Genomic DNA, 23,145 nt, shown 5'->3' on the forward strand with positions numbered 1-23,145 from the left:
ACTTACTTCAACACCATATACAACTACATCTTTCAAGCCTACTATATTGCTGATCACTGCTTCCACTTCTGAAGTTGCAACATTCTCTCCACGCCACCTGAAAATGGCAAATTGTCAGGGCAAATAAAAAAAAAGGATGCAATATAGTAACATAAATATAAAATCAGAGCAGCTCTAAAACATACCTAAAGGTGTCTCCAGTCCTGTCTTTAAAATAGAAGTATCCAAATTCATCCATTACAAGAATATCTCCTATGGAGAGAAGAGAAATGATGAATTTTTTCCACAGTTTAAATGTGTCATTTTTTTGTCAGCCACGCAATATTACAGACTATTTAAAGAAGTAACTGCAGTTTTCTAATGACTCTCTTTGCCTGACAGTTGCAGGTGGGAGTGTGGGAACTACAGTTAAGAGTTATCCCATGGCACACAACCTAGGACATTTACTTTCCAGGTGAGGAATTCATCACAAAAAAGGCAATTCTTTTCATTCACACATTCATCATGTTCTGTAGATTTCATCAAGGGGGAAAACCTCCAAGAGTGTGGAACAAGTCAAGGAATGTGTTACCAAAAGAGAAGCAACTCTTAGAATGTTAAATCAGTTCATTGTTTTAACAACAGACTATAATTACGCTACTCAGTGGGCTACTATTTGTGTTTACAGTTGCTTAATGTGACCTACTAAACTAGCAGAAACTACTACTTTGAAACAGCCTGTTGCTTCCCTGAGTTATATTAAACAGCTTCCCTTTATCTCCTACTTGTATTTTTGCATTTACACGAAAAATTAGTATTTTTTGGATAAAAACTTATATCTGTGACAACAGAAACCTGTTTACAATATATTACTATCTGTCATGCAGCTTTATGGTGAAAACTGCTACATGCCATTTAGTTAACAGGAATTTTCAATCCTTGACTTTAGATAATAAGATAATTTGTAGAAGTGACTACCCAGACATTCTTTTTATCTTTCAGTTAAACTGATAGGGATTTCCAATTCTTTGCTTTGTATTAGATGGAAGATTGTAAAATATCTTTGTGTAATGAAGAGACAAATGCAGTAGACAATAACATGTAAATAAACAAAACTTAGAAACTACAGATTTAAGATTGCCAGTGTTTCTCTTCCAGGCTACCACTGTGTTAATCATTTCTGCACATCTGATAAAAAGGGAAGCAGCTGTCTAATTTTTGTCAGAGACAGTGTAGAATGTAATCCCATATTTAAAATCAAAGGCTAAACTATGAAAACATTTTGAACATGTAGCAATAAATATTAAATTCATGAAGCCTTTAGCTATATGCTTCTACTTGATGGCAGCTAACCATTATTCACTTTTAAACTACACACAGTGCTACAACTCTACAGCTCATTGTACCCTGATATTTTCCTATGTGGTTACCTTAACATAAATCAAGCAATGGAAAATCCTGGATGAAATTTAACAATATTGTGAAAAGGAAAGCTGCTACTCATCACATATCAGAGACGTTCAGTCACAGATAGGCACAGACAGTCTTTTTGTTGTGCCTATCTGCGACTCAGCATCTCCGCTATATGGTGAGTAGCAACTTTCCTTTTCATTTATTGTTATATGACCTTAACATAAATATTTTAGAAGAGCCCTCATGTAGCCAAAAACTACTGAATGTGTTCAAATAGTACAACATGGAAAATACGAGCCACAGAGTTACAAAATAACAGCTACTGGTTCCTCTGCTATTGATAGCTTTTTTGTGAATACTGACCAGACTTGGGCAAAAATGATTCTAATGAAAGGAACAACTAAGATATAAATTATTATTTGTTATTTCCAAATAACAAAGATATTTATTTGAAATATTATTCATTTTCATGAATAAAAACACTTGTCAAGAGAAACTGATGTAATTGCCAAGTGCTTATCCATAGGTTGTGGTGCACCGCCGCTAGTACAGCTATCTCATTAACTTGTCCTGTAACATGTTTGCTTCGTTTCCTTTTGCCAGTCTGTATGCTGCTATCAGACAAAGGCATTCACAACCTTGTAAAAGAATGAATGAGAGTGAGCTTTCTCTGAAAAATGCTCAGCACACAAGGCAATGTTTTTCCTACATTCTCTACAAATCAGAATATTTCAATTTTTTCTACTATGGTTGCCACATTCATCATCTTTCTGCGCGTCTGTTCTCCATATGATAGGCATTTGTGTAAGAAATAAACAGTGTGCAAGTATTGTAATGTTAAGAGCCACTGTCTGTTCTACGTCTGCACGATATGTGAGCTCTGATCGCACTGTACTGTTTGTTATGATATATCATACAGTATAACCCTGATTTTGCATGACCTCGATTTAGCATAAACCTGCATTTAACGGAAGAAATTTCGAGTCCCAAAAATCGATTTAACGTACTCCGTATTATGGCAAAATCCGCATTTAGCATTAGGAACATTAAATATTGAAAACAATACAAACGTGGCTTTTGTGGCCCGAATGCGAGCCGCACTTTTTTCCAGTTTTCGGAATCCAAAAAACCGCCTGAAGTTTACATTTGGGTGCAAAGCCTAAGAAGTTCTGAATAATGCTGCTAGTTGCTGCCGTAAGTGCTTGCGGCCTTTATTGCTGCTTTTTGCCACTAGAAACTGCCACAGAAGCCGTTGTGTTAGTTTCAAGAAATGAATGTTAAGGTATTTTTTATCATGGGTGAATTTAGGAATTTTCCAAACATTCATAGCAATTAAAAACAACTCTTTACATATATACCATCAAAACGGACATTTGGAAGCAACTTGACAAGCATGGCTTTACATTTTGACAGCTCCAGCTAATGAGAGCAGTGCTAGCAAAAACGTTTGTTTCAGTTTGCTTCTGAACTTCGGTAAGACATGGAGACAGCAAAAGTAACAACTTTCAGCTTATTCCAGCAACAGAAAAGCGTTTTCTGGACCAAAACATGGCCGCCACTATGAGTTGGAAGTCGTAGTGAATGATTTTGTGAGAAAGCAGTGACAGTGCTTACCTGTAACTGCAGAAATAATTCAAGTAAAAGCACATCAGAAAATCAAGGATTTTAAAGGGAGCCGCAATTGGGCCTGAAAAATACGGGGAAAAACTCGTCGCATTACAGCGCTACATCATCAAACTGTGCACCGGAAATTCTTGCTGGCTTGTACAGCCGATGGCCATAAACTGCCACCATTCATTTCACATGGAAGACTTTACCGAAGTCCGAAGTATTTCCTAAAGATGTTATTGTACGTGCTAATGAAATTGGCTGGTTCACAGAGGACATAATTTTAGAGTGGATAAGACTTGTGGTGGCAACATCGTACTGGTACCTTGCTAGGTTTGCCACTTATGCTTGTGTTAGATTCGTACACAGGTCACTGTACACCAGCTGTGAAAAAAAAAAATTGCACAGGGTAAAATGGACTTAGTTTAATTCCAGAATGGATGACATCCATTCTGCATCTGTTAGTTTGTTTAAACAAACATTTTATGGACAAACAGAAAAATACAGCATGTATACACAGTCCCTAATGAAAGAAGATAGGCAATTAATGCCTACAGGACATGTTAAGTGTGCAAGCTTGTCTCAAGTGTGCGTGTGCATTAGTCAATCTTGGAAATGTCTCCCAAGTGAAACTGTTCATCATGCATTTAAAAAATACTGTATTTCTAAGGCACTTGATGGCACAGAGGATGATGCTTTGTACGAAAGTAGTGACAAGGAGTCGTTAATAATAAAACATGTCCTCCTCCGTAGCATACTGCCTATCACGCAGGGGGCCCGGGTTCGATTCCCGGCAGGGGACTGGGTATTATGTGTCCTTCATCACCATTTTCATCATCACTGACTCGCAAGTCACCGATCTGGTGTCACCTAAAAAGCAGTTGCAATATGGCGGCTGAACTCACCACAAATGGGGCCTCCCAGCCAACAATGCCATACGATCATTTCATAATAAAACATGAAAAATCACAACTGTGTTCTGGTATGCAGTGCAGCGAGCTTGCCTGCGACATCACTGCTCTCACCTCACATGTGTGTAGATCCGGAATACTGTATTTTGATAGATATTGTGAATTTTCACTGTTGTCAGTGTTTTGCAATGTAATTGTAATTCTAAGTGTCCCAAATCGCTGAGAGGTAGGGCCATTTAATACTGTATCCATCATATGATGAGACATATCTTTCACTTTTAAGTGTGGTTTAAAATCAGGGTAAAATTTATTTATTTTTTTCTGAGTCTCATTTCTGTGGTGCGGCTTGCATTCGAGGTCGGCTTGTAATCAGGTAAACACAATAACTACAGTACTTGCGGCAGCTTGTAATGGGATTTTTCGGAACTTCCATACGCTTTGCCTCCAAATGCAAGCATAATGTAATACGGGTCTTAAGAACCTATGAACTCCAGCATTTATATTGGATACGATTGATCATCTTCCATATTGATCCCTCGCTACATGCATGAGCAAGCTCGAACTTAGCCGACCATGTATAGTGTCAGTTTAGGCAAGTTTGCATCAGTTAGTGTATTACTGTGTGTTGTGTGGAGAATCCAGCTGTATATCAGTTTGCTCACTCACATCCGTTGTTGTAGTGAAGCTGACTATGGCAGTGAAAAGAAAACCTCTATCTGTCGCGGAAAAAGTGAACTTGATTTGGGAAGTGGAGAGAAAAGCAAATGTGCCCGTAAGTGAAATGGCTCAACGCCTGGGACTTGCACAGTCTTCATTGTCAGGAATATTGAAGAATATGGAGAAGATTCTGGATCAAGAAACACAGTCCGGTTCAAAAGCAAAGCAGAGAAAAAAATGTTAAAAAGTCGCCGTACGATGAAATGGAATCGTAGCTAATGGACTGGCTCAGTTGAGCATGTGCTGAAAATTTACCAATTGATGGGGTGTTGATAAAAATGAAAGCATCTACGATATCAGGGAAACTTGGGCTAACAGAATTCAAAGCTTCGAATGGTTGGCTGGATAGGTTCAAAAAACGCTATGGGATAACTTGCAGGGCAGTAGTGGAGAGTGTGTTACGGTTAGTGATGAAAGTGTTAAACACTGGAAAGAAGAGGTGTTGCCACCCTCTTGGAAGGTTTCAAATCTCGGGATGTGTACAATGTGGATGGAACTGGCCTGTTTTATCAACTCATGCTCTCTAAAACCTTAAGTGTTAAAGGAGAAGCATGCCATGGAGGAAGAATGAGCAAGCAGAGAATTACTATTCTCTTATGCAGCAACACAGATGGCAGTGACAAGCTGGATCCGATAGTAATTGAAAAGTTCCACAAACCACATTACTTTAAGAACAGTGCTATGCTGCCATGTAAGTATTATAGGAACAAAAGTGCTTGGATGACAGCAAGCTTTTGATACACAAATGGGTGCTGGAAACAGGAAGGTTGTTCTCTTTATGGACTAGTGTCCCGCTCATCCAACAGACTTAGAATTTCTAAGGACTGCAAAAGTGCATTTCTTTCCTGCAAATTGCACTAGCAGACTCCAGCCCATGGATCTAGGGATTATTCACGGCCTGAAAAGCAAGTATCGGAAAGCTCTTGCCCTTAAGGCACTTGCCTTTATTGACAGCAATGAAGTGCTTAAATTGAACATCCTGAAAGCAATGCATATGCTCACAGGAGCTTGGAAAATGTTAACGAAGGAAACCATCTCAACTTGCTTTCATAAGGCTGAATTTAATGAAATGAGCACTCACGACAAAGACGGTGATGATGCAGTAGTGGACATGCATGATTGGGTGCAGGTATCTAACAATTTACACATCACTTTTGAAGAAATTGTGGCTTGTGATGATGATACCATCACTACATGCATCCGAGATGTTGACGATTATGTTAGGGATGAAGAAACGTAAACACCTTCATTCAGTGTAGCTATTGCCAGTACAGACATTGTCTGGAGATTTGTCCCAGCATTCAAAGTGGAAAACCCTGTTATATACAGAGTAAATCAATTAGAGATGGACATTTTGAACTTAAATCTAACAGTGCTAAAAAGCAGACTACCAATTTTTATTACAAGTATTTCAAAAAATGAGGTACTGTGAAAGTTGTGTAAATATGTGTTGTATATAGGAAAAGTAACTCGATTTATTATATTACTGTAATTGTGTAAGTATTTTGTGGATGTTTTAATTTTGTAGTGTGCTCTGAAACTACGATCTTTGACTACTGTATTAGTGCTACAAAAAAAGTTGTAATTACAGTAAAGTGTGTAGGGTAGGTATATCCTTGATTTATTGTTGTTATTGTGTACATTGTGTGTATTGGTGCAATTCACGTCAATACAGGCAAAGAGTTCTGGAAAAGGTACACTTTCTCGAATTAAGGTAAACCCCCATTTGAGGGTTCTACTGTAGTTCACTATACAGCCAGGTGGCATGCTGAGTAGTCCATTTTTGATATGTCAGGGGAATACAATGTTGTTAATGGAGTTTCCAATTATAAGTTATGTAATACTGACCTGTCCTATCCTCGCAGCATGGATGTGGGGTCCCACATGCCATTGGATATTCAAGGGCCATTGAATAGCATGTTGCAAATTAGGATTGTGTACACATTTCTATTCCTCTGACCACAATACCATCTGTGACGAAATGAAGAAAATGCTTCACACAAAACATATGTAGATTTTGATGTAGAATTATAATCTGCAATAAAAACGAGGCTTCACATTGAAGATTTAAAAGTTGCCCCCCCCCCCCCCCCCACCACCACCCAGAATAACAATGTAAGATTATCAAGTCATGATCTTCTTCACCAAAAACTGGATCAATCATGAATTCTGCTCCAATTTTTGGCAAATTGGTTGTGATTCCAAGTCATCTTGACCTCCCAAATTCTATCCAAAATTAAACAATAAATCATCTTTTTCTGTTATGACTTCATAATAAACACTTCACCCAATTTCCTCAAAATTTCTTTGGCTATTATAAGTCTGTAATTCATTGCAATGTCCATTGTGGGTAGACAATACTGCAATAACTGTAGGTTCTCCCTTTGCTGTAGAAAGGTAGTAGTAGTATTCATATTGTCTCTTGACACTTCTCTATAGGAACCTACCAGTATGCTGTAATGTTCTGAGCTCTTTTATGTACTAAAACTCAGTCTCTCTTATGAAATTTTTCAGTCCCCAAGTTATGTGTAACTGCATAGACATAAGTCAGATAGAAAAACTATATCTTGTAAAGCAAAGTTTATTCAAAATACTACAATGCTTTCATTTATTTCTAATGGAATAGGACACTCAGAAGCAATACATTTTGTGTAATTTTGTGACAAACTTCAGCTAGTGCCATTTTAGGACACTTTAGATTAAAGATTGTTTATGCTGGTCATCAGAGAACCCTTTCATCTTTCACTACCTTCCCAGCAACACAAACACGAAACAATCAATGAACCACTAATATCGAATAGCATAAGCAAGTTCGTACAGGTGAGGAAGGTACTGAAGATTCTCTGTTGGTTGCATTCTCATCTTTGTCAAATTATACAGAGTGTAAATAGGAAAGAAAAGACCATGAAACTGAAGTGACATATGGACAGTACCTCTGCAGAATCACTAAGGAGGTTTTTTATCTTTGACAAGACGACAACTGATAGTTAAATTTTATGTTTGACAGGGATCTCTGTTTACCACATGCAACTCTGGCCACACACTTTTTTCTACAGTGTATATGTTGCTCTCAGATGTCTGACCCATCAGCAAGACTCAACAGAGAAGTATTGCCTCCAAAGATGTCCAGCGCAGTTCTGGACAAAACGTTAGAAGCAGAAGAGTTTCATGGACCATGAACTTATACCCCAAAAGGTTTACAAGCAGCCATGCCACATGCTCGTGAAAGCCTTCATTCTATCATAGTCTGAAGTGGCGCCACCCAACGTCACTATGGAAATTGATTAGCTCGCACAATCATACTGTCAATTGCTGTAGTGCTACTGCCCCATACTGCTCGTCATCAGGAGTGTCCTGTGATGAGACCACATAGGAATAACACATATAAGCTGATCCAGGGCCAGTCTGAGGCAGCTGTAATTTGATCAGTGAAGTGTGCATGGAACAGTTTGGTTAACAGTGTTTACATTCTGCACTCTGGCTGTTGTTGGTGAAACTCTAACATGGTGTGAACTGTATCTACATCTACATGACTACTCTGCAATTCACATTTAAGTGCTTGGCAGAGGATTCTTCTAAGTGTCCTGCCAATGAAACGCAACCTTTGGCTCGCCTTCCCACAATATTATTTATGTGGTCTTTCCAACTGAAGTTGTTCGTAATTTTAACACCCAGCCTTGAGAAATGTACTATTTATCGAGTAATCGAATTCCAATGGATTTCTTTTGGAACTCATGTGGATCACCTCACACTTTTTGTTATTTAGTGTCAACTGCCACCTGCCACACCATACAGCAATCTTTTCTAAATCGCTTTGTAACTGATACTGGTCTTCGGATGACCTTACTAGACGGTAAATTACAGCATCATCTGCAAACAACCTAAGAGAACTGCTCAGATTGTCACCCAGGTCATTTATATAGATCAGGAACAGCAGAGATCCCAGGACGCTTCCCTGGGGAACACCTGATATCACTTCAGTTTTACTCGATGATTTGCCGTCTATTACTACGAACTGCGACCCTCCTGACAGGAAATCACGAATCCAGTTGCACAACTGAGACGATACCCCATAGGCCCACAGCTTGATTAGAAGTCGCTTGTGAGGAACGGTGTCAAAAGCTTTCCGGAAATCTAGAAATACGAAATCAACTAAAGATCCCCTGTCGATAGCGGCCAATACTTCGTGTGAATAAAGAGCTAGCTGCGATGCACAAGAATGATGTTTTCTGAAACCATGCTGATTACGTATCAATAGATCATTCCCTTCAAGGTGATTCATAATGTTTGAATACAGTATATGCTCCAAAACCCTACTGCAAACTGACGTCAAAGATACAGGTCTGTAGTTCAATGGATTACTCCTATTACCCTTCTTAAACACTGGTGCGACCTGCGCAATTTTCCAGTCTGTAGGTACAGATCTATCGGTGAGCGAGCGGTTGTATATGATTGCTAAGTAGGGAGCTATTGTATCAGTGTAATCTGAAAGGAACCTAATCAGTATACAATCTGGACCTGAAGACTTGCCTGTATCAAGTGATTTGAGTTGCTTCGCAACCCCTAAGGTATCTACTTCTAAGAAACTCATGCTAGCAGCTGTTCGTGTTTCAAATTCTGGAATATTCCATTGGTCTTCCCTGGTGAAGGAATTTCGGAAAACTGCATTCAATAACTCCGCTTTAGCGGCACAATCGTCGGTAACAGTACCATCGGCACTGCGCAGCGAAGGTATTGACTGCATCTTGCCGCTTGTGTACTTTACATACGACCAGAATTTCTTCGAATTTTCTATCAAATTTCGAGACAATGTTTCATTGTGGAACCTTTTAAAGGCATCTCGCATTGAAGTCCGTGCCAAATTTCACGCGTCTGTGAATTTTAGCCAATCTTTGGGATTTCGCGTTCTTCTGAACTTCGCATGCTTTTTCCGTTGCCTCTGCAACAGCGTTCGGACCTGTTTTGTGTACCATGGGGGATCAGTTCCATCTCTTACCAATTTATGAGGTATAAATCTCTCAATTGCTGTTGCTACTATATCTTTGAGTTTGAGACACATCTCGTCTACATTTGCATAGTCAGTTCGGAAGGAATGGAGATTGTCTCTTAGGAAGGCTTCTAGTGACAATTTATCCGATTTTTTAAATAAAATTATTTTGTGCTTGTTTCTGGTGGATTTGGAAGAAATGGTATTGAGCCTTGTGATCACTAATCCCTGAATCAGTCATGATGCTCTCTATTAGCTCTGGATTGTTTGTGACTAAGAGGTCAAGTGTGTTTTCACAACCATTTACAATTCGCGTGGGTTCGTGGACTAACTGCTCGAAATAATTTTCGAAAGCATTTAGGACAATCGCGGAAGATGTTTTCTGCCTACCACCGGTTTTGATCAAGTATTTTTGCCAAGATATCGAGGGAAGGTTGAAGTCCCCACCAGCTATAATCGTATGAGTGGGGTATTTATTTGTTACAAGACTCAAATTTTCTCTGAACTGTTCAGCAACTATATCATCTGAGTCTGGGAGTCGGTAGAAGGAGCCAATTATTAACTTAGTTCGGCTGTTAAGTACAACCTCCACCCATACCAATTCGCACGGAGTATCTACTTCGACTTCACTACAAGATAAACCACTACTGACAGACACAAACACTCCACCACCAATTCTGCCTAATCTATCTTTCCTGAACATCGTCTGAGACTTCGTAAAAATTTCTGCAGAACTTATTTCAGGCTTTAGCCAGCTTTCTGTACCTATCTGGATTGAACTGCTTGCTCTATAATACACTGCACCGCTACAGAAGTGTTCTGTAATAGATCTCAAAAAGTCTAATAAACGGGAGTTAGTCGCCATTAATTTCTTATGCAACTTGAATTTTACAAAACAAAGGATGAAGTCATAAGACAAGGCATTCCTCAAGGTTCCACAATTGGCCCACTTTTGTTTATTGTATCTACTAATGATCTGTCCTGGAGTATTCAAAAAGGCCTACTAGTAATGTTTGCTGATGACACAAATATACTGTATTTAAATTACTGTGCAAAGGAGCAACATGACTGCTGACACAAACTCTAAGCTGGCAAATTGGTTAAACACATATACACTGTTGCAGAAAGAAGACAAAACCATGTACATGAATTTTCATCCATGACACTTGGTTTCATTAAGGATAAATGTTGCATTTGGAAAAGAGTCTATAAGCCAAGAGGTATCCACTAAATTCCTGGGAATTTAGGTAGATGATGCGCTATGGTGGAACATACATAAAAACAAGTTAGTAAACAGACTGAGTGGTGTGTGTTACACATTTAATGTACTGAGTGTGTATGCGACACATAAATATTAAAAATGTACATACAAACAATGGAAAGTCCAGTATGGATAACAACAATATGGAAAGGATAGATTGCTACCTATCACATAAAGCAAGCATTGAGTCACTGGGAGGCAAAATATTAAAGCTTTTGGGTGAAGTCCTTTCGGCTTTGAACAAAAGCTTCAATTTGTGAAATCTTCTCGGGTGATCAGCCGAGTAAAGGCGTCGTCTTCTCGCAACGTTTCGAAGGGTTTCGTACCCATCATCTTCAAGCGAAGATGATGGGTACGAAACCCTTCGAAACGTTGCGAGAAGACGACGCCTTTACTCGGCTGATCACCCGAGAAGATTTCACGAATGGAATACGCCGAGAAAGTCTCAAATCACATTTAAAAGCTTCAATATTTTACTCGTCTTCCTCAATGTGCCTGTCTGAGGCCACGCATGCACGGTTGTGCATGTTTGTGTTTTCTCCTATTTCTCCTGTACTCCTTATTGGTGCTATGTATATTTTATTTAGCAAGTTTTATATATTTGACAAATCAATGTGGAGCTGTATTATTATAACTGGAGCATGTTTGCAGTATGATAACAACACTGATGTGTAATTTTTATTATTCAGATGTATAATCGTTGTACCATCATGCTGGTTACTACATTAACATTATTCTATCTGTACATTTTACACATGAGAATCTGAGGATGACAGCTAGTTACTGTTGAAACTGGTCATGAAATAAACTGTTTCACATCAAGCAATATTGACTTCTAATATTATAAATTACCTTTTGTATATCTCTGGTTCTTGTATTCCTACTTCTTCTAAATCCCTTTGTACCTCTTGGATCCAGCGTACTTTGGTTCTCTTGTTCACCAGAAATTGTATTATTTACTGTTTTAACTTCCCCTGGTCCATTTAAGTATGTGTCCAAAGAAAACACCCCTCCTCCTCCTGATGATGTCCAAAATTGTCTATCTTGATATACAGTTCTTGGTTTGCTTGTGTTTTAAGCTGACCATCATCTGTTCTTCAGGGTCCCAATATCCTCCTGAAAAACCTTCATTCCACCAATTCTGGTCCCTTAAGTACTCATGTTCTTACTACATTATGAGTTTCTGCTGCTTATAAGGCTTCAGGTCAGATCACTGTCTGCTAACATCTTACTGTCCGCCTCCGGTAGCTGAGTGGTCAGCACGACAGGCTGTCCATCCTACGGGCCCGCGTTCGATTCCCGGAGATTTTCTCCACTCAGGGACTGGGTGTTGTGTTATCCTAATCATCATCATTTCATCCCCATTGACGCGCAAGTCGCCAAAGTGGCGTCAAATTGAAAGACTTGCACCAGGCAAGCGGTCTACCCGACGGGAGGTCCTCGTCATACGCTATTATTATTATAACATCTTACTGTTGAATTGATCAAAATACTGTTCTTATTGTAGACATTATAGTTTGTTTGTATGCTAAATTCATTTCATTCATTCATGTTTCCACTGCTTGCTTGTCTGTCAACGGGGACTGATGACCATAGATGTTAAGTCCCATAGTGCTCAGAGCCATTTGTCTGTCAACCCAGTTTCTAACCCTACTCCATGGTATTTAAATCTTTCGACCTTCTGAATTTTCCCTCCTCCTATTGTCATCCATCTAGGAGCTGCCTTGACATTTATCATATATTGCGTCTTCTTGATAGAGATCTGTAGGCCTGCTTTAGTAGCTTGTCTCTGTAGTTGCATAATTTGTTTAACCACCTCTTCTAATGATTCTGACAATATCACAATATCATCTGCAAAATGCTTACAGTCTACCCATATTCCTTGTTTCTTGCACCCCAGTCATATTCTACCCACTCCTTTCACTTCCTGTCACCACCTTCTGATCACCATATCAAGTACTGAGTTAAAGAGTTAGGAGAGAGTTCACAGGACTTTCCATCCTAACTCATTTCCTCTAAATGTTGAACAGTGTTTGTCTGTCTACTGAGAATCATAACTTTTCTTGAAGTCTATGAATGTGAGCATGACATTTTTGCTTCTCTGTTTTTGATATGTGATTACCAGTTTCAGATTCAAAATTTAATCTGTGAATGATCCCTCCTTTCTGAAGCCTCCCTGGTACTCACCAATTTGTGCATGTAGTTGTTTTTACCACTCTGTTCAGTAGTGCTTTTGGGAATACCTCATAGGCCACTGGTATTACTGATATCCCTCTGTAGTTCCCAGGCTCTGACTTATCTCCTTTTTTGTGTAGACGATGTATTAGTGCCAACATCCATTCTTCTGGAAGCTGCTCTTCTTCCCAAATTGTACTTACCTGTATTACAGGAGTCAGATCAATGACTGTATTCTTGTTCACATACTTCAAGAGTTCTGCAATAAGTCCATCTCTCCCAGCAGCCTTATTATTCTTCAAGGTATCTATGATGCTCCTAATCTCCTCCATAGTTGGTGGTTCTGAGCTGGGATTTGATTCTTTCTTATTGTAGCTGAATATTTCAGATGACACTTCACAGTCCATGAGCTCGTCAAAGTACTTGGCAAAGATTTGACTGTTTTCCATGTCTCCATATACTATCTTTCCTTCTTTGTTCTTAAAGTTGAGATTTTAGGGAATCATATCTACTTGAATGCTTTTCTTTCGAAAACCATATTTTATCCGAGTTATGCTTCCCTTCTCATATCTTCTCTTGAGATTTCTTGGAGTTCTTTAGATTTTCTGGAGTTTTCTGAGAACACCAACCAGTCCATGCTTACCAATGCTGTTTGATTGCCCTATCTCCTTCTGCTGACCACTGTCTTCTCGGGGCAAACTTTTTCCCTCACACTGTCAATCACTGTGCCTTTTAACTGTTACTGTCCTTGATAATCCTTTTGATTCAAGCTCATCTAAAATCTTTTCTAATTCTAAGTTACTCTGTATCAAACTTCTTGATACGAGTAGCGTTTTTAGTGTGATGGGATCTTTGAGATTTTGACCTTAATTCTGGAAAGAAAATGATCTGAATCTAAGTTTGCATCCATTAGGACTTTGAGATTTTGAATTTCCTTCTCTGTACATCTCGACATTGCTACATGATCGATCTGGTACTCTCCTGGTAGAGTGTTGGGAGATACCATGTTTTCTGTTTTCTTGGAAGGTGTTGAAATGCTGTTGATTTAATTATCTGATCAAAACTCATACAAATTTTCACTAGTCATTCACCATTAGAATTAGTTGTACTGTGGGCTGCATAGTTCCCAATGATGATCCTGAATTTTCTTTCTTTCTTTCTTTCTTTCTTGAGTCGAGTGTTGAAGCCCCAGAAATAGGATGACTTTCTTGGTTGGAATTTTGTATAGTGTCTCCTCCAGGTCTTCCCAAAATTCTTCTACTTTTTCTGGACCTGTTTTTTTTTTTTGTCTTTGTTTATGGAAGCATACACATTGACCAAAATGTATACCTTATTTGCTCCACTAAAGATAAGACTGAAGTGCCTACTGTTTCTGGAGCTGAAGTCAGTGATGATGGGTGCTAGGATTTGTTTACTTTTCATAACGCCTGTACCAAGTTGAGGGGCACTCTTTAGTAATCTCTGGACAGGCTTTCCATTCAGAATCGAAACTCCTTCTGATTCAAATGCTGCTTCCTCTGTGTATCTCATTTCTCGTAACAATGTTATAATGATTTTCTGTTTGGCCAGAGTATCTGTCAGGTATTTCAGTTTTCTGGTTTTAAGGAGAGCGTTAATGTTGAAGGTAACAAAGTAAGACGCTTTCTTACTTTTCAATCTCTTGCATGTTGATGCGAGCTCCCCATAATCTGTTGGTTCACTGGAGTTGTCTTTGACAATGGTGGATTGGTTACCACCTGGGGAGCAGTGCTTTTTACAAGCGAGCTTGCCACCATACTGAATCAAATGATTATGTTGGGAGTCAATGCATAGGCATCAACTGAGTTACAACTAAGGCAGTTAGCCACTGAGGTGCCCTGAAATGTGACCAGGCTTCCTTTTACAATTTAGCCGGCCGCGGTGGTCTAGCGGTTCTGGCGCTGCAGTCCGGAACCGCGGGACTACTGTGGTCGCAGGTTCGAATCCTGCCTCGGGCATGGGTGTGTGTGATGTCCTTAGGTTAGTTAGGTTTAAGTAGTTCTATGTTCTAGGGGACTTATGACCTAAGATGTTGAGTCCCATAGTGCTCAGAGCCATTTTCCTTTTACAATTTCATTAGGCACCAACCCTCTTCCTTTATCTGGATCTGGGAATGACAGCAGCACATCTGAGTCTTTCAATCCAACCATTAGTACTGCAGGTGGAGACATCTAATACAGTATTACACTTCAAAAATTTTCTGAACATAAGACAATAACTAATGAAAATTTATCATCAGTACTTGCATATTTTTTGGCGTAATAAGAGTTGTTTGTAAGTTCTTCAATTGGCTACCAATGTATACATCTATTTTGCTCAGTGTTAAATTTTAACAATCTGCAGAGTTTCTGGACTCAAAATACTGAAATCCCAGGACTGGGTGTCAAACTATAATAAGATATTTGTAGAAAGAATACACAATACAAGCACTAGCCCACATATGTGAACACATTTATGTATGAGTTAAACTTTGTGTTGTTAATGATCAGTCAGAATTATTATGATGTGATCATAATGGAGAGATAGGTATGAATGGAAAATGAAAATTATATTTGATGTATAATCTTGGGTTATAAAACCAGAAATAAATAAAAAATAATTATTATTTTTTTCATGGGGCTGCTCCTGAATAAAATATTATTGGTTTATATAAAAGTAACGAAATCATTCCCATCAACAGGACTATAATTTCTAATTGCTGTAATGTTTCTACAATCAAATTCAAAACCATAATCTCTCTTACAATTATAAAATAATAGATCTGTGATGCACAGCATTCTGCTCTGGCCTATCTGATATCAAGTCACCACACATCATCAGATAGGGGGCAATTTGGGGTCACTGTCTTTAGAAGGATGAAAGAACTGTTCTCACCAGACACTGCTTTACACATAATCTACTTCTACATCTATATGATTACTCTGCAATTCACAATTAAGTGCCTGGCAAAGGGTTCATCGAACCATCTTCAAGCTATTTCTTTACCATTCAACTCTCTAAAAGCAGACAGGAAAAATGAACACTTAAATCTTTCCATGTAAGCTGTGATTTCTCTTATCAGGTAGGATTGATGGAGGACATCGAAAAAGTGCAAAGAAGGGCAGATCGTTTCGTGTTATCGCACAACAGGGGTGAGTGTGTCACTGATATGATATGCGAGTTGGGGTGGCAGTCACTGAAACATAGGCGGTTTTCTTTGCGGCGAGATCTATTTACAAAATTTCAATCACCAACTTTTTCTTCTGAATGCGTAAATATTTTGTTGACACACACCTACGTAGGGAGAAATGATCATCATAATAAAATAAGAGAAATCAGAGCTCGAACGGAAAGAGTTAGGTGTTCCTTTTTCCCAAGCACCATTCAAGAGTGGAATGGTACAGTAGTAGTACGAAAATGGTTCAATGAACCCTCTGCCAGGCACTTAAGTGTGAATTGCAGAGTAACCATGTGGATGTAGATCTAGATGTAGACGATTATCATTTCTCCCTATGTAGGTGGGCACCAAAACATATTTTCACGTTATGAGCAAAAAAATGAACTTTCATGAGGAGATCCTGCCACAGCAAAAAAAGTCTTCGCTGTAATAATGGCCACCCCAATTTGCATATCATATCCACGGCACTCTCCCCTCTATGTTGCAATAATACAAAACAAGCTGCCCTTCTTTGAACTTTTTTGATGTCCTCCATCAATCCCATCTGACGCAGATCCCACATCACACAGCAATACTCTAGTGGAGGATGAACTAGCATAGATAGTGTAGTGTCGGCAGACTTGCTAACACTACGCACACTAATTGAAAGAGGCGGCCAAGATGCACGCGCTAACTCACGAAGGATGGAGTGAGGTCTGAAACAGGATACGTGATGAAAGCTATAAAGAAAAGAATGGAGCTTCTCGTATACTTAACTTTAATTCTTTGTGGTACATTTCTCTTGATAATACAAGTGAGACTCTCTCCGGATATGGTTAATGGCGCCTTGCTAGGTCGTAGCCATGGACTTAGCTGAAGGCTATTCTAACTGTCTCTCGGCAAATGAGAGAAAGGCGTCGTCAGTGTAGTCGCTAGCAACGTCGTCGTACAACTGGGGCGAGTGCTAGTCCGTCTCTCGAGACCTGCCTTGTGGTGGCGCTCGGTCTGCGATCCTGACAGTGGCGACATGCAGGTCCGACATGTACTAATGGACCGCGGCCGATTTAAGCTACCACCTAGCAAGTGTGGTGTCTGGCGGTGACACCACAGATAGACAGTCTCATTAGTAGACCTATTGCATTTTCTAAGTGTTATGCCAATAAACCAGTCTTTGGTTTGTTTTCCCCATAACATTATACACATGATTGTTCCAAATCAAGCTATTCACAATTTTAATCCCCAAGTATTTAGTTGAATTTACAGTGTTTAGATTTATGTGATTTATTATGTTACAGAAATTTAATGGATTCCTTTAAGTACTCATGTGGATGACTTCAAATTTTTCATTATTTAGAGTCAATTGCCACTTTTGCACCACACAGATATCTTGTTTAAATGATTTTGCAAATGGTTTTGATCATATGACAACTTTGCAAGATGGTAAATGAAGCACCATGTGCAAATAACTAAGAGGGCAGCTCATATTGGCTCCTAAATCATTTATGTAGATTTGGAACAGCAGAGAATCTATAACACTGCCTTGGGGAACGCCAGATATCACTTCTGCTTTACTTGATGACTTTCCATCAATTACTATGAACTGTGACCTTTCTGACAGGAAATCACAAATCCAGTCACAAACTTAGATACTAGTCCTTAGCACACGATTTAATTAGAAATTGCTTGCAAGGACCAGTCTCAAAAGCCTTTTGAAAATCTAAAAAAATGGAATCAATTTGATTACCCTTGTTGATAGCACTCATTACTTTGTGCAAATAAAGAGCTAGTTGTTTTCACAAGAATGGTATTTTTTGAATCCATGTTGGCTATTTGTCAACAAATCGTTTTCTTTGAGGTAATTCATAATGTTTAAATACAGTACATGTTAAAAAATCCTACTGAAGATCATCGTTTGCGACATGGGTCTGTGATTCAGCAGATCCCTTCTATTTCCTTTCTTGGTTACTGGTGTGATTTGTGCTACTTTCCAGTCTTTAGGTATGGATCTTTTGATGAGGGAGCATTTATATATGATTGCTAATTATGGAGCTATTGTATCTGCATATTTTGAAAGGAACCTGACTGGTATAAACTTGGACTGGAGGCCTTGCCGTTATTAGGTGATTTAAGCTATGTCACTACACCAAAGATATCTACAAGGGTTGAATGAAAAGTAAAGCCTCCAGCTTCGTTAATTGTGTTTGGATGGGAATATTTTAATGAATCAAATGCAGAAATAGAATGTGATCTTTAATTACCAATATTCACTTTTCCACATAATCACCAGCCACTTGGATACATTTCTGCCAATGATGAACAAGTTTTCTGAAGCCATTACGGAAGAAGTCAACACACTGTTTCCGCAACCACAGTCTCACAGTTCTCTCAACATCTTCATCAGAAGCATAATGATGTCCTTGCAGATCATCTTTCATTATCGTGAACAAATGGAAGTCAGACAGTGCTAAATCTGGACTGTATGGAGGATGCTGTATGGTGGTGAGATTCAGTCTCTGAAATTCTGCTGTGGTGGCACATGGACTGTGTGGTTTGGCATTGTCATGCTGCAGGAAAACATTTCCCTTTTCCTTTCAGACCCTTGTTAGCCGTTGTGTCAGAGATCGCAGCGTTGTAATGTGGAGGCATTACTTTTCAGTAAACTCTTGTACTACTAAGTCACTCAGTTTGGTAATTGTTCTTGGTTTGAATTCTGGAATATTTACGAGGCCTGTTCAAAAAATTCTGGAACTTTGTCCACAAAATATTTCTATGCTGTACCTTTTACTTATTGTACATTGTCTCCTTTGAAATATCCTCCTCCTCAATTGATATACTGCTCCCAACACCATTTACACTTCCAGAAACAGTCTTGGCACGCCTCTTGCTAGATCGCACTAAGCACCAACTGTGAATTTTCTCTCATCTCTTCTATATTGCAAATCTTTATCCTTTCAATGGGGTTTTCAACTTTGGAAATAAAAAAAAGTCCTCAGGGGCCAGGTCTGGAGAGTATGGAGGATAAGGCAGCACAGTGATTTCGTTTTTGTGCAATAGTCACACAGCAACAGGGATGAATGTGCAGGTGTGTTATCATGATGCAAGAGCCATGAATTGTCTCGCCACATTTCAGGCTGTTTCCTTCTCACATTTTCTCGCAGGCATCACAACACGTCCCTCTAGTACCATCGATCAGCAGTTTGCCCCTGTGGCATGAATTCATGATGCACTAATCCTTCAAAGTCAAAGAAAGTTATCAGCATGGCTTTGCCATTTTATGTGACCTGACAAGCTTTTTTTGGTCTCTGAGAACCTTTCCCAACCTGTTGTGAAGATTTGACCTTGGTCTCAACATCCTTACCACAGACCCACATCTCATCACCAGTTATGACTCTCTTAAGGAACACCTCTTCCTCAACTGTGCAACCCAAAAGCTCTTAACAGATTGCAAGGCGAAGTCTTTCATGTCCTGACTCATGAGCCATGGGACGAACTAGTGGTAACATGATACGCTCCAAAATGTCGTGTCAGGATTTCATGACATGATCAAATTGATTCTTCTGCAATTTCTTGGGCAGTCAGTCTTAGATTAGCACATGCAATTTCGTTGATGTTCCTGACTTGAGTGTCATCAGCAGATATCAAAGGGCATCCTGAACAAGGGTCATATTCAACTTCCATCTGGCCATTTTGAAACTTCATGAACCATTCATAACACCAAGTATGGCTTAAGCACTCATTACCATAGGTTTTCTGCATCATTTGTTGTGTCTTTTTGAAGGTTTAATGCAAAATTTAATGCAGATGCGTTGCTCCTCTAACTCTGCCGTCTCAAAATTCGCAAACTGTGCAATACAATGTTCTACTCAATACTGCACTGAACAATAACTAACAGACATACAATAATGAAACTTTGGCAGTTAAACATTAAACACAGGCATGTGCAGGGATGCCAACCGCATTTTGCTCCAACACACCAGTGGTGCAAAACTACGAATGTTTTGGATTTTTTTTAACAGACCTCATACTTCATCTTCTTTGGTGAAGTAATTTCAGAAAACTGTGTTTAGTAACTCTTCTTTAGTGGTTCTGTCATCAGTAACATCACCATTGTTATTGTGCAGTGGAGGTATTTGCTGCATCTTGCCATTGGCGTACTTTACGTAAGATCAGAATCTCTTTGGGTTTTCTGCCAGATTTTGAGACAGACTTGCATTGAAGAAACTATTCAAACATCTTGCATTGAAGTTTGCGCTACATTTTGAGCTTCTGTAAAACTTCACCAATCATGGGGATTTTACATTCTTTTAAATTTGGCATGTTTTTTTTTTTATTGCTTCTGCAACAGTGTTCTGATGTTTTTTGTGTATCATGTGGGATCAGTACCACCTCCTATTAAGTTATTTGGTACATACACTCCTGGAAATGGAAAAAAGAACACATTGACACCGGTGTGTCAGACCCACCATACTTGCTCCGGACACTGCGAGAGGGCTGTACAAGCAATGATCACACGCACGGCACAGCGGACACACCAGGAACCGCGGTGTTGGCCGTCGAATGGCGCTAGCTGCGCAGCATTTGTGCACCGCCGCCGTCAGTGTCAGCCAGTTTGCCGTGGCATACGGAGCTCCATCGCAGTCTTTAACACTGGTAGCATGCCGCGACAGCGTGGACGTGAACCGTATGTGCAGTTGACGGACTTTGAGCGAGGGCGTATAGTGGGCATGCGGGAGGCCGGGTGGACGCACCGCCGAATTGCTCAACACGTGGGGCGTGAGGTCTCCACAGTACATCGATGTTGTCGCCAGTGGTCGGCGGAAGGTGCACGTGCCCGTCGACCTGGGACCGGACCGCAGCGACGCACGGATGCACGCCAAGACCGTAGGATCCTACGCAGTGCCGTAGGGGACCGCACCGCCACTTCCCAGCAAATTAGGGACACTGTTGCTCCTGGGGTATCGGCGAGGACCATTCGCAACCGTCTCCATGAAGCTGGGCTACGGTCCCGCACACCGTTAGGCCGTCTTCCGATCACCCCCCAACATCGTGTAGCCCGCCTCCAGTGGTGTCGCGACAGGCGTGAATGGAGGGACGAATGGAGATGTGTCGTCTTCAGCGATGAGAGTCACTTCTGCCTTGGTGCCAATGATGGTCGTATGCGTGTTTGGCGCCGTGCAGGTGAGCGCCACAATCAGGACTGCATACGACCGAGGCACACAGGGCCAACACCCGGCATCATGGTGTGGGGAGCGATCTCCTACACTGGCCGTACACCACTGGTGATCGTCGAGGGGACACTGAATAGTGCACGGTACATCCAAACCGTCATCGAACCCATCGTTCTACCATTCCCAGACCGGCAAGGGAACTTGCTGTTCCAACAGGACAATGCACGTCCGCATGTATCCCGTGCCACCCAACGTGCTCTAGAAGGTGTAAGTCAACTACCCTGGCCAGCAAGATCTCCGGATCTGTCCCCCATTGAGCATGTTTGGGACTGGATGAAGCGTCGTCTCACGCGGTCTGCACGTCCAGCACGAATGCTGGTCCAACGGAGGCGCCAGGTGGAAATGGCATGGCAAGCCGTTCCACAGGACTACATCCAGCATCTCTACGATCGTCTCCATGGGAGAATAGCAGCCTGCATTGCTGCGAAAGGTGGATATACACTGTACTAGTGCCGACATTGTGCATGCTCTGTTGCCTGTGTCTATGTGCCTGTGGTTCTGTCAGTGTGATCATGTGATGTATCTGACCCCAGGAATGTGTCAATAAAGTTTCCCCTTCCTGGGACAATGAATTCACGGTGTTCTTATTTCAATTTCCAGGAGTGTATATTTTTCAAATGTCATCGATACTATTTCTTTGAATCCAAACCACATCTGTCCTCAGCTTACATGGACAGACTGGAAGGAGTGATGACTGTCTCTTAGGAAGGCATCAAGCTAATTTCTATCTACTTTTTTAAATTGATGTAGTTTGCATTTATTTATCGTCTCACTACAACAACTTTGTGATCACTAATCCCTGCCTCCATCATCATACTCCCTATTTGCTTAGCATCATTTGTTGCTAAAAGGTCAAGTATGCTTTCACAACAATTTACACATCGAGTGGGCTGCTGAACTAATTGTTCAAAATAATTTTCTGAGAAAGCAGTCAGTATGGTCTCAGATGACATTTTATGCTACCACGACTTTAAACATGTACTTTCACCAACATATCAAGAGTAGACTGGAGTCACCACCAACTATAATTGTATGGTTGGGATACCTATTTGAAATGTGACTCAAGTTTTGTTTGAACTGTTCAGGAACTGTATCATCTGAGTTGCAGGTATTGGTAAAAGGAACCAATTATTAATTTATTCCAGTTGAAACTGTAACCTCTACCCATACTAGCCCACATGAACTGTCTACTTCAAATTCTCTACAGGGTAAACTACTTCTGAAAGCAATAAAAATTCCACTGCCAACTGTATTTAATCTAACCTTTCTGAACATGGTTAGGGCCTTTGTAAAAATTTTGGTTGAACTTCTTTCCAGCTTCAGCAAGCTTTCCATACCTATAACCATTTGAGCTTCAGTGCTTTCTATTAGCGCTTGCAGCTCTGGTTCTTTCTAAACACAGCGATGACAATTTACAACTACAGTATCAACTGTTGCTAGATCCACCGTCATCCTCTGTTGGCCCTGGACCCTTTCAGACTGACACCCTTTCTGTAGTTTCCTGAGATTCTCTAACCTAAAAATTGCTCAGTCCCATCAACATAGAGCCCGTTACATGTGTAGCCATTTCTGTGTGTATGGACCCCTGACCCGGAAACTCAACATTCGTGGGTCGTCCTCAAAGTAAGTTCCATTTCTATTTCTATCTGTGGCAGCGCTACGATCACAGTTCTGAGCATGTGCGGCAGTTACTCTGACTCAAGGAGAAGACA

The 23,145-nt window shown here is 40.2% G+C and overlaps 1 protein-coding gene across 1 annotated transcript in view; it reads right to left on the minus strand.

The window, feature by feature from the left end:
* Nucleotides 1-23,145, minus strand: part of LOC126195402 (long-chain fatty acid transport protein 1-like) — a 332,742-nt gene that overhangs the window by 17,408 nt on the left and 292,189 nt on the right. The window contains exons 9-10 of the mRNA XM_049933995.1: nt 186-252; nt 7-97 (exon numbers count right to left, since the gene is read on the minus strand). Coding sequence (XP_049789952.1) covers nt 7-97; nt 186-252 — 158 coding nt within the window. The remainder of the gene's footprint in view (nt 1-6; nt 98-185; nt 253-23,145) is intronic.

The sequence above is a fragment of the Schistocerca nitens genome, chromosome 7, assembly GCF_023898315.1.
Source record: "Schistocerca nitens isolate TAMUIC-IGC-003100 chromosome 7, iqSchNite1.1, whole genome shotgun sequence".
NCBI classification, from domain to species: Eukaryota; Metazoa; Arthropoda; class Insecta; order Orthoptera; family Acrididae; genus Schistocerca; species Schistocerca nitens.